This window comes from Meriones unguiculatus, chromosome 16, assembly GCF_030254825.1.
Source record: "Meriones unguiculatus strain TT.TT164.6M chromosome 16, Bangor_MerUng_6.1, whole genome shotgun sequence".
Taxonomy (NCBI): Eukaryota; Metazoa; Chordata; class Mammalia; order Rodentia; family Muridae; genus Meriones; species Meriones unguiculatus.
In genome coordinates this window covers 14,726,513-14,738,877 of record NC_083363.1, presented here as the reverse complement: position 1 = coordinate 14,738,877, position 12,365 = coordinate 14,726,513, and the positions used below count along the sequence as shown (strand labels likewise).

The window sequence follows — 12,365 nt, the reverse complement described above, 5'->3', positions numbered from 1 at the left end:
GCACCGCGGCATCGTGCCTGCCCAACGCACACAGCGTCCTGCCTTCAGTTCCCAGCGTTGCCGAGATTAAATAAACAAGCGGGGCGTGCATCTCCTAAGGGGAGGGGTTCGCTTAGGGGGGGGGGGAAACATTTTAGAAGGTGGCAGAGGAGTAGATTATGAGCACATTTATCTTGCATAGGACCGAAGTGTGTTACCCCAGTTCCAAGGAACCCTATCCCCTGAGCACGGGCATAGCATAAAATTAACTATATATTTTTTTAATGAATTGGGATGAGTGTCCATCTCTAGCACATAAACTTGTCATGAGTACTCTGAGGCAGCGGCCGGGCTGGGTGCCGACTGGAAGGTGTAGGAAGAAACGTCTTCATTCAAGGGGGCAGGACGTGGTGACAGGGCTGCCCCGCTGCGGGTCGTCTAGACCCCGGACGCCTGTTCGCACCCTGGAAGCCCTGGGGTGGCGGTGAGGAATCAAGCCGTGGGCAGGTGGGACCAGAGACCCCCTCCTGCAGCCTCTGAGCATGCTCAGTGCAGGTCAGCCGCGGACTCAGACTCGGAGCCCGGGTGCTGGTCAACCTTCTGGACAGGCTCCCTGGACGGGTGAACCGGGTCTCGGCGGGTGGCTTCTGCGCATGCTCCGCGCGGCGCTGGCCCGGATCCAGTAGGGTAGCCTCTGGGCATGCTCAGCACGGCGGCGCCGGATCCCGTCGAGGAGCTTTTGCGCATGCTCAGAGCGGTGCTGTACTGGCCGGGGCTCGCAAGGGGCGGGCAGAGGCGGGGCCGCGGCGCCCTTATCCCGGGCGCGGGCGGCCGGGGTTCGGAGTGCGGGCCGCGGAGCGGGCGGCGCGGCCTCGGCATGGGTCCGCGCGCTGGGCTTGCGCGGGCGGTGCCGTCCGGTCCTCCCTGACGCCTGACGCCGAGTGTCGCCGCCCCGATGGCCGCCGAGTCCCCAGCGCTGCGCCTGCGGCCGCCGGGAAGCACCGGGGACAGCCCGCCGGTGCCGCGCCTGCTCGGAGGCTGCGTGCCGCTGTCGCATCAGGTGGCTGGCCACATGTACGGCAAGGACAAAGTGGGTGAGTGCTCTGTCCGGCCAGTCCCCGGCCTCCGCGGTGCCCCGCTCCAGCAGTCCCCGGCCTCCGCGGTCCCCAGCCTCGGTGGTCCTCTGGGGTTAGCCGTCGCCACCCCGACAGTCACTGGCCTCCACCGTCCCCACCCCGGCAGTTCCAGGCCTCCAGATCACTGTCTCAGCTGTCCCCAGCTCTTCTGTCCCCACTCCGGCGGTCCCCGGCCTCCCATCTCGGTCACAGCTGTCCGCGGCTCTTCTGTTCCCTACCCGTCCGTTCCCAGCCTCCACTGTTCTCTACCCCCTGTATCCCCAGCCTCTAGTTCTCGGCTCCTGCCGTCCTGAGGGCCCTCCTCGCTCCCCCGACCCCGGGGGTAGGAAGCCTGGCGCCCCCAGGAACAGCCACAGGCTTCTGGTGGCGCGGAGAGGCGTACCTTTTCGCCCCAGGGAAGGCGAGTGTTGATTGGAGAAGGCGTTGTTAGTAAAAATAAGGAACTTGGTTTTCTTTCCTGGACCGGGAAGTAAATTCTTCCTGGAGCCTCGAGATCTGTTTATTACCGGGAATAGTAATTGCAAAAGGACCCCAATTGCATACGGTGCTAATCCTGTGCTTTTCTGCCCGGTGCAGCTGCATCGCTGGAGGGGAAGAAAAAAACAAAGTGCTATATGTTTTTAAACTTGCCTTGGCTCATCCAGGATCACTCCCTGTCCCTTGAGGAGGGTTCTGTGAGTCTTTGATTGCGCTGGGAGGCGTGGTTCGGCTGTGCAGAACCTTGCCTCCTGGGTAGGCTACACGCCCCGCTGTTTCATGGAACAGTACACATATAAAATATGCATTCTTTCCTTGTTCGTTTTTTATAGACCGTTCCCCGGCATTTGCCATGTATTTTGTGAATTCGCGATTTATGGGACAGCACAGGGTCAACTCCAGGGCTGTACGTAATCCAACCCAGTACTCACAGTAGATGGGTGCGGTGGACTTATGGAGAGTAGGATGGACTTGGGACTCTTACAGATATCTGACCTGGAACAACCGTTTGAGACAGTTTGTTTTGCTGATAAAGTGATTCAGGTTTAGGCTGGTAAGGTAATTCTCTCTCTTCTCTCTCTCTCCAGTGGTTTAGAGGATTGATTCTAAGACCGTAGACAGGCTAGGTAAGAGCATTACCACTGGCCTCCACCCCCAGCGCTCCTTTTCCTTTTTCCCTTTAAGACAGGGGCTCCCCAAGTGCTACTTGGAACTCACTGTGTAGCCCAGGCAGGCCTCGACCTTTCCGTCTTCCTGAGTGGCTGAGGGTGTAGGTGTGAGCCTGCTAAGGTAATGCATTAAAGACAAGCCTGGCTAAACATCCCGTCAATAGGGTGAATCAAAGCAACACCTGCCATATTTCGTGCTTGTGGGAGGCACACACTGGAGCCCAGCTACGTGCAGGAAATGTTGACAGACTGTGTCAGAGTTAGGAAACTACTCACTTGAGGTTCTTGGCTGAGATATTTCCTCCTGTGCATCATATCTGGAGTCGGTTTGCCCCTGGACAGGATTTCTATCTGTAATCTGTAATTTAGATTTCAGAGAAGATAGTCTCCAATTTTAGTATTAAGATTTTTTTTTTTTTCTGTTTCGCTAGATTCTTTTGACTGAGAGAACAAATTCTTCATGTTGCGTCAGCAGTCTGGTGTTTGTTGCTCGGGGTTCTCAGATATTTACACTGTAAACCGTAACATTCGTCTGCCGCGCTCATAACTAGATAGCAGGTAGTCAGCAGTTCAAAGTTCAGCCGTTTCTTATTGCCCCTCCACAGTCACATTGCCCCGAACAGGGTTCTCCACCTTCCTAGTGCCGCGACCCTTTAATACAGTTTCATGTTGTGGTGACCCCCGACCTTAAAATTGTTTTCATTGCTACTTCACAACTGTAATTTTGCTACCATTATGAATTGTAATGTAAATATTCATGTTTTCCTATGGTCTTTGGTGACCCCTGTGAAAGGGTGTTTGGGGGTCATGACCCCTGAGTTGAGAACCACTGGTTTTAGACTGTACTCTGTACTGCCTTGGTTCTTCCTAAACCTGGGAACACATTGTGGATGTCTGCATTTCTTACCATTTTTAAGTGCTGTTACTCTCACTCCATAGCTGGAATTTTTCACTTTAGGATTGATTTTTATCTTCAAAAAAAAATGTTGATTTTTGTTAATTTAAAAATATGAAAACATGGAACTTAGAAGAACCCAAGTTGCTGCAGTGGCACACGCCTGTAATTCCATCACCCTTGGAGTCAGAGGCAGGTGGCTCTCTGTGAGTTCAAGGCCAGCCTGGTCTACGAAGTGAGTCCACGACAGCCAAGGCTACACAGAGAGAAACACTGTCTAAAACAAAACAAAACAAAAAGAAGAAAAAAGAAACCAAGTACTTGAGCAACAAGGACTTGTTCTGCTGAGATCGTATTTCATCAGAGAACATTCAAACATTAGTTCGTGGGTACCAAATGTTTGGCTTCTGAAAATGATAAAAACATTCATGATGTTTTAGAAAAAGAAAAGTGTAGTGCCCCTCACGGTGACCTCCTAGGGTTAAGCCACGAGGCTGTATTCCCCGCGTTCTTGGGACATTGTGTCTGAGCACTTAACCACTCCTTGACAGCATTCTGAACCTTCACTGGTACTACGGTGGTGCGTGCTGTTTGGGCTTTTGTTTTGTTTCTGACCTGTGCAGTAACTTGTAGTAAACCGTGTTCCTTTATGTTCCTTGATGGCGATGGGGGACTAATCCTCATTAAACACGCTGTGGCCTGGTGGCCTGGCGGCCGTCTAGGAGCCTCCTCTTCACCCCACTTCAGTCTTTTGAAGAGACTTGTCTTCTGCAGACTGCACATAGCAGAATTTGCTTACCTGGCTGGATGCACTTGTGTTTGCTGTAGCAGAAGATGCGCTAGACATCCCTGGATACCATATCTATCGCATTGCTCGTCATATCACCAAAATGCAGCAGCTGTATCAATTTTAAATCTCCAGCGTTCTTAAATGCTTATGTGCAATCCCTTTTCTGTTTTAGTATTTTATCAAATACCACTAGTTTCACTTAGAAGCCCTTGAAATTTTGAACAAAGCAGGAATTTGTTACTTGACCAAATTTGGTATGCAGAAATGTGGGGAAAATGAGGGTTTGAAATGACACTGGTGATAGGAAGCCTCACAGCTATTTTGCATCATTGGTCTCCTTGTTCTGTAGTAGAAAGCAATGAGGAGATGGAGGAACAGCAGAGAGAGAGAGAGAGAAAAAAAAGTAGTCATGGCACCCAGTCTGTTCTCACCTTCTCACACGTGACTTCCTCCAACCCCCCGAAATTTCTGTAAGTAGGTTGCATATGTCCTGCCATTTATATAGTGACACTTCTGTGTAGATTTCCTAAGAAAATGCATACTCTCTTCTGTAGCCAGAGTGTATTTATGGCATGTGGGGATTTAAGTGATACAGCTTTGTAGTTCTAATCCTCATCCTCATTTAGTCACGTTTGAATAATGTGTTTTATTCCACCCCGTGTTCCTCAGGACAGCAGCCCTCCATCCTTACCTCCAGCACTGAGATGCGTCTTCTTCACTTTATCTTGTAACCGAGCCTCACCCTTTCTCTCGAATGGTGTTGGTGCTTAAGAATACGCATCACACACTTTATGAAAAATGTTCCTGCCTGTCTGAGTTTACAAAGGTTCCATAGGATGAGATTCAGGGTGTAAATTTCTGACTGGAACATAATATTCATCTGGAGACCCAAGGTAGCTGTCTGACCTTTATTAGCAGTTAATTTTGATCATCTGATTGAAGCATGGTCTGGCTTCTCACTGCGTAATTAGTAATTTTATCCCCAGAATGAGTAAGCTGTCTGTGGGAAGGCAGAGTGGGTATCTGGACCACTGTTGGACCTCACCCCTAGACTTTGACTTGATTCTTGTCTCACAGAGAGTTGTAAAATTATGATTTTCCCCTTAACTCTACTCCTGCCCTTGATAATCAGCTTTCTAAAAAATCACCCCTCTTAACCTCTGTGTACATTCATCCTTATTTATGATCCATTTGGGACTCAGGTGTCAGGCCTGACCACACAGACTTTGTCATTGGGATGTCCTTTCCGTTCCAAGTTACTGTACAATGGCATCACCCCTCCCCAGCTGCCCTGGCTCCCTTTTTAGTGGCAAATGCTGTTCTTGTTTTGCTTCAATTCCTTGATTGAGCTCAGGGCCACAGAGCTACTTCCCTGACAGTTCCCTGACTGGAACCTAAGACCTGGGTATTAGGGGTGTTGGCATTGGGGTGTCATTGCTGGTAGGCCCTTTGTGGATGCACCTGATTACAACTGCATAGCTACAGTTTCAGCCCAACCTAAATTCTTCCTTTTCTGGACTCTTAAATTTGCCTTTTCCCTCTTCCCCAGTGAGAACCCTTACTCCCATGTTCTCAGTCTATTCATTCTGCTACATAATCATATAATTCTTAGAATTTCTATACCCAAAGTTTGACAGAAAACAACCCTACAGTAAAGAGTTCAAGGTCAGGTCTTTTATTATTTATTGTATTTGCACGAATATGTGTGTGTGTGTGCGCGCGTGTATATGTGCCTATGCATACCTCCGTGAGCTTAGCTCTGCCATATTCATGCTGTTCCCATGGAAGCCAGAGGGCATCAATCTGAAATTGGAGTTAAAGGTGATTTTTGAACCATCTGATATAGGTGCTGGGAGCTGAACCTGGGCCCTCTCAAACAGTAAATGCTTCAACCTTTAAGTCATCTCTCCAGACCCATGGTCAGGCTTCTTATAGAGAGATTATGAGATTAGAAGCTGTTAAAAAGTTTTTTTTTTAATTGTTATTTCTTTCCCCTCCTTTTTATAGTAACATTGATTTGAAATCTGTGCCTGCCAGCTATAAAGCCTCAATACCAGCACCCATAACACCCAGGTCTTAGATTCCAGGGGTCATTTCCTGTGTCAGGGAAGTGGCTCTTAACTGTTTTTTGGTTTTTGTTTTTGTTTTTCAAGTAGTTCTGGGAATTGAACCTATAATCTTGTGAACTAACCATGGAGTTAAACGCCCAGCCTTTTTTCTTTTTTAACCATGAATTTATTTTATTTACTTATTATGATGTGCAAATGTGTGAGAAGTGATGTGTACATGTTCATGTGTGTGGTAGCCAGAGGTTTCTTTGTTGTTTTTTTTAATTCTTTAGTAATTACACATTATTCACTTTGTACACCCCCCCCCCCCCCCCGTGGTTTCCTCCCTCCTCCCTCCCTCCTTCCCTTCCGTCCCAATCCCTCCCTTCCTCCACCCTCTGCATGCATGCCCCTCCCTAAGTCCACTGATAGGGGAGGTCTTCTTTTCCTTCCTTCTGATCCTCGTCAATTAGGTCTCATCAGGAGTGGCTGTGTTATCTTCTTCTGTGGCCTGGTAATGCTGCTTCCCCCTCAGGGAGAGGTAATTAAAGAGCAGGCCAATCAGTTCATGTCAGAGACAGTCCCTGTTCCTATTACAATGGAACCCACTTGGATACTGAACTGCCATGGGCTACATCTGTGCAGGGGTCTTAGGTTATCTCCGTGCATACTCCGTGCATAGTCCTTGGTATACCCCTGTGCTCAGATTTTTTGGTTCTGTTGCTCTCCTTGTGGAGTTCCTGTCGCCAGAGGTTTCTATTGAGTGTCTTTCTTGGTATTGTATTCATCTTATTCCCTCCCCCATGGGCGTAAACATCCTTAAAGGGCGCTTTGGAGGGCACTTCATGTCTATTTAGCAAAACCACATACAGTGGATTCCCCACAAGGGCTATGGCCTCCCAGCTTGAGCTAGCAGTACCAGAAATTAATTCCCTTCCAGGAGAGGGCCTTCAATCCAGTAAGAAAACAAGTGGTTGGTTTCTCCCATAGTAGACTTGGCACATCCGTCGGTGTGGTCACACGTCAGGCCCACCACCGAGTTAGAAAACTAGTGACAGTTCTCCAGACCTGCCTGCATAGTGCCTTCTGCACAGCTGAGGGCTAGCCAGCACAGGGGCAGTTTCTAACCAGAGGATCTCTCTCCACCTTGATTTCTCTGTGCCCTGCAGCGAGGGCGTATATTGTGTTCGGAAGTAGGATCTTATACTCTAGTTCCGTCCACCTTCGTATGGGAGGCCAGGTCTCTCCCTGAGCCAGGAACTTGGGCTCTAGGCTAGTTGGCCAACAAGCCCCAGGGATGCCCCTTGCCTTAGCCTCCATAGGGATTATAGGCATTCCTGTCCTGTGGGCCCTGGAGGTGTGAACTCAGATCCTCATATTACCCAGCAAGCATTTTACCAACCTACTCATCTTCCCAGCCATCTTCCCAGCCTCCTTTCTTTTTTTTTTAATTGCATGTGTGTGTTTTCTATGTACATCTACCCTTGCATGTTCCTCTGTGTGTGTACGTAGTGTGCACATACATGCATCTGTGTGGTGCAGGCCAAAGTTGATATCAGTTGTCTTCCTCTGTTACTCCCCAGTGCATTCAGTAAGGCAGGGTCTCACACGAAACCTGGAGCTCACTGACTAGCCAGCTGGCATAGGCATCTGTCAGCTCTGCCTCCCAGAAGGCTGTATGTGGGTTCAGGGCATCTAACTTGGGGCCTCACGTGAACGGTAAGTGCTCTGTCCACTGAGCCATCTACCCTTTATTTTATTTTTTTAATGTCTTATGGAGGCCACCCTGGCCTGGATCTCACCATGAAGCTGCGGATCACCTTGTATCCATCTTCTGCCTTCACTCCCTAAGTTCAGGACTCTACCAGGTAGCCATGACCCATATGCAGCATGTGAGATATGAGATTTTCACACACCTTTAAACCATTGGTTCAGTTGGTTTTGCTGTGTGAATTCACGTGTCCCCGGGTTGTAAGGTACCAGTTCTTAGTGGCATTGCCAGTGCCTTGCTCACGTGGCTAACTCCCAGCTGTTGTCATTTCCACCACGGAGTTGCCATTTTTTGCCGTTGTAATTAAGTAACTTGGGAGGAGTCTTTGAGTGTCATAGACCCCTTTCCTCACTTCTGCAGTGCTGCAAGCATCCACTGAGAGTTGCCAGACTCATGTACCCCTGTGAAGGCTACACCCGGAAGTACTCCTGTCTTTTTCCAGCAGTTGGCATTGTGCATTGCACTTTTCTTCTCGTGCATTCTCTTCCAGGATGGACCAGGATGTCTCAGAATCCAGTCAGCGGATATTACCCATATTGTTGCTGCTACTTTTAATCATCACCGAAATGCCATTCTCCTAAATTTGGACAGTGGCAGCTTCTGGAGGCTTGCTCCTGTGTCTTTTTGACATTTCCTTTTTTTTCCTTTTGAAGTATCTTCTCCGTTTCTGGCATGAAAAGATGATGCATGCTTGTTTTGTGTCTCCCTTGTTCCGGCGCTGGGACTGGAAGGAACTGTTTGTGTCTTTAGAGATGAGTGGCATTTTGAATCTGGATTCCAGGTGTGTGTGTGCTGGGCATGTTCTGCTTGTCGTTTGAGCAGACTGAAGTAAGAAACAGCCTTCATGCATCGGGGTCATGTGCGTTTATCTGTGTGCATGTGTGTGCCTGAATGCACATCCTGGAGGCTGCAGCAGGGTCCCAGCCATGCACAAGCTTGAGCAGCCTCTCCCCGGGCGTGGGCTCGGCTTGTAGTTTGAGCCCAGCAGCATCTTAGGGCCTTGTCTCCCATCTCTATGAGGACTCCATCTTCTCAAAGTGGTACTGTGTTTTCTCATTTTTGAAATCCTAAATAAACTTGTCCCTGGAAAACTGTTCATTGCTGTATTAATTTTACTTTTTTTTTTTTAAGCTTTATTTATTATGTATACAGTGTTCTGCCTACATGGCACAAGAAGGCACCGGATCTCCTTATAGATGGTTGTGAGCCACCCTGTGGTTGCTGGGAATTGAACTTAGGACCTTTGGAGGAGCAGCCGTACTCTTAACCTCTGAGCCATCTCTCCAGCCCTAATTTTACCCTTTTAAAATTTGTTTTTTGAAAGAGGGTCTCACCTTGTAGCTTAGGCTGGCTTGGAATTCCTTTGTAGTTCGGGCTGATCCTACATGGCCTCATGTCGGCACGAGGCCATGGCACCTGTCCTCTGCTTTTTATTGTTGTTTCTTTTTTCTTTTCTTTTCTTTTCTTTTCTTTTCTTTTCTTTTCTTTTCTTTTCTTTTCTTTTCTTTTCTTTTCTTTTTTCTCCTGCTTTGTCTGTGCTCCACTTACATACCTCTGGTGCTCATGGAGACTAGAAGAGGGCTTCAGATCTTCTGAAACTGGAGTTGTGAGTCGTGATGTAGGTGCTGGGAATTGAACCTTAGTCCTTTGGAAGAGTAGCAAGTGCAAGTGCTTTAGACCACGAAGCCATCTTTCCAGTCCCTTTACCATTTAAGAAAAAATTGTTTGCAAATTATGTTTGTTTATTTTATTTAAAATGTTACTTATTTACTTCATGTGTATGAGTGCTCTGTTTTCATATACATCAGAAGAGGAAATCAGATTCCTTTACAGATGGTTGTGAGCCACCATGTGGTTCCTGGGAATTGAACTCAGGACCTCTGGAAGAGCAGCCATCTCTCCAGTCCCGTTTGTTTATTTTATTTACGATGGAATGTCTTAATAACTCAGGCTGGCCTTGAGTCCATTATTTAGTCAGGTGACTTTGAACTCTTGATACCCTTTCTCCCAACCTCCTGAACTAGGATACCTAAATTTTGCAGTGTGGGGAAGCTATTCCCAGCGCTTGTGGTAATGTTTATTTGAGATTATGGTCCATAGATTTTTTTTTTTTTTAGCCACCTTTGTTGGAGTTTTTAGAAATCAGAGTTACACTATTTGATAGAGAGCAGTGGTTCTCAACCTTCCTGATGCTGCAACCCTTTACTACAGTTTCTCATGTTGTGGTGACCACAACCATAAAATTGTGTCATCACTACTTCGTAACTATAATTTTGCTACTTTTATAAATCTTAATGTAAATATCTAATATGAGAACAACTGTTATATGACACCCCCCAAGGGGTCGCAACCCACAGGCTGAGGACCATTCATATGGAGAACTGACTATAGAGAATAGTACTTAGGAGGCTGACTCAGATTGATCAAGGCGAGCCTGGAATCAAAGTCATTCTAGGCTAAATAGTGTCTCACCATAACCCTCCTAGACTGCCTTCAAAGCAAACAAAAAGGAATTGAGAAAGGTACTATCTTGTTTCCTGAGAAATTTGATGAGATTGCTATTGCTATTTTTGTTTGTTTGATATTGTTGTGTTGGGAACAGTCACTAGGAGGCCATTTTGGCTGCATTTGCATTCTCTTTTCCCCACCCCTACCCACTCTCTTTTCAATGCTGAAGATTAATTAAATGCAGAGTTTCCGTCATGCAGGGGGAACTCAGCTGCCCCTGCCCAGGCCCTGCCCCCTAGATTTGTTTCTTCCTGTGTCAGTTTTAATACTGTGTGTTTAGAAGAATTTCTTTTGTAGATGTTATGACATTTGTTGATGGTAACCTCATGTCTCTTCCATCCCTTTGAATGTTCATTTATTCCTAATAATGATCATTTATCTTCTTTTTTCCTTAATCTGTTTAGCATGATGTTTACCAGTTTCCTAGGTCAGTCACTTTTGATTTCATTGATTTTTTTTTTTTTTTTTTTTTTTGTCTGTTGATCTCTGACAAAATTATTTATTGAGACACGTTCTCACTGCGTCTCCCAGGCTGACCTTTAACTCTTGACCCTGCTCTCTTGCCATGGAGTACAGGGATTGCCGTGCCCAACAGCCAGGTTTTATTGAGTTGGCTTTTTGTTCATCGGTATTTATTTGAATACATCTTTCTTTATGTAACAACACACTGTGGTTCCTTTTCTTAAATGATAGAAATATCTAATGCCTTCTTTTTACATTTATTTCGTGATGGTAGGGGATAGACAGGGTGCCCATGTGGAGGTCAGCAGATAACTTGTGGAAGGCTCTCCCTTCTACCATGTTTACGGGGATTGAACTCTGGTCCTTAGGTCTAGGAGCAAGTGCCCTTACCCACTGAGCCATCCACCAGCGGCTCCTGTTAGAAATATTCAGAGCTACACATTTCACTGCGAGCCGCACTGTGCAAACGTTGACATGCTGTTCTCGCTAACACACTGAGTCCTTTCTCCCTTCTCCTGTGGTTTCAATGCATTGTAATTACGGTGGTGTTGGTTACTTTCCTATTATTTGGCATTTCCCCACATGTCTTGCTATTGCTGTGGTTTGAGGACATCCTCTGCACAGTTCAAATCCTTGTCCATTTGGGGCTTGCTTAAAGGACTCCTGTGTTCTTCCTCCTGTCCTGTCCTCCAGACCATACTGAACTGTGCAGGTTTTTCTACCTCAGCTGGGACTGCAGTCACAGGTGCTGGATACAGCTTCTCTATATTGTTGGTCAATTTTTTACTGTTTAGGCTTTACATATTGTTACAATACCTTCTCCATCAAATACCAGGAAAGTCTTTGTGAGTTTGTTTATTGCTCTGTCCATTTTTGCTCCTGTATCTCGAAGCTGTGTTATTATAAGCCCTGTTACATGTCTGTAATTTTGTATGTTATTCATCTGGCCCTGTCATTATGGAATGTCTTTCTTAAATATGAAAAGTTTCCTTTTCTTGGTGCTAGAGAGATTGCTCAGTGGTTAAGATCACTTTCTCAGCACCCACATCAGTCAGCTCACAAGTGCTGTAACTCAAGCGCCAAAGGATCTTCTGCCCTTTTCTGATTTCTTCAGGTGTACACTCAAGCATGTACCTGGGCGTGAGTACACACACTTAAGAAGATTGAAATAAAAATTCCTTCTCTTACCAGTCATGGCGGCTCACAGGTTTAATCCCAGCACTTTTGTTGTTGTTGTTGTTTGTTTTTGTTTTTGTTGTTTGTTTTTTGAGACAGGAAGGGTCTCTGAAGCCTTCTGGCCTGGAGCTTGGTAGGCCTGGAATGTGAAATCTGTGTCTGCCTTTGCCTCAGAGTTGTGGGATTAAAGGCATGTGCCACCACCATACCAGGCTTCCTTTCACAGACATTTTAATAAGTTGTTGCTGTGATCTTTCTGAATGCTTTCTTAGATGCTAAGATCTTACCACCGTGATTATCGTGGTAAAAGCCTCAGTGTCAAACAATAGTTTACCGTAGTACCAGTCTGCACACTGTAAAATGTATTGTTTGTTAACGTATTATTTTTATATATGTGCGCCTGCATGAGTTTATTTGTTCTCTGTGTGTGCAGCTCCCCCTGGAAGGCAGAAAAG

At 46.7% G+C, this 12,365-nt stretch overlaps 1 protein-coding gene across 1 annotated transcript in view; it reads left to right on the top strand.

The window, feature by feature from the left end:
• The first annotated feature begins 934 nt into the window (after positions 1–934).
• The window catches only part of Ipmk (inositol polyphosphate multikinase), a 34,383-nt gene continuing 22,952 nt past the window's right edge, over positions 935–12,365 (top strand). The window contains exon 1 of the mRNA XM_021655590.2: positions 935–1,073. Coding sequence (XP_021511265.1) covers positions 935–1,073 — 139 coding nt within the window. The remainder of the gene's footprint in view (positions 1,074–12,365) is intronic.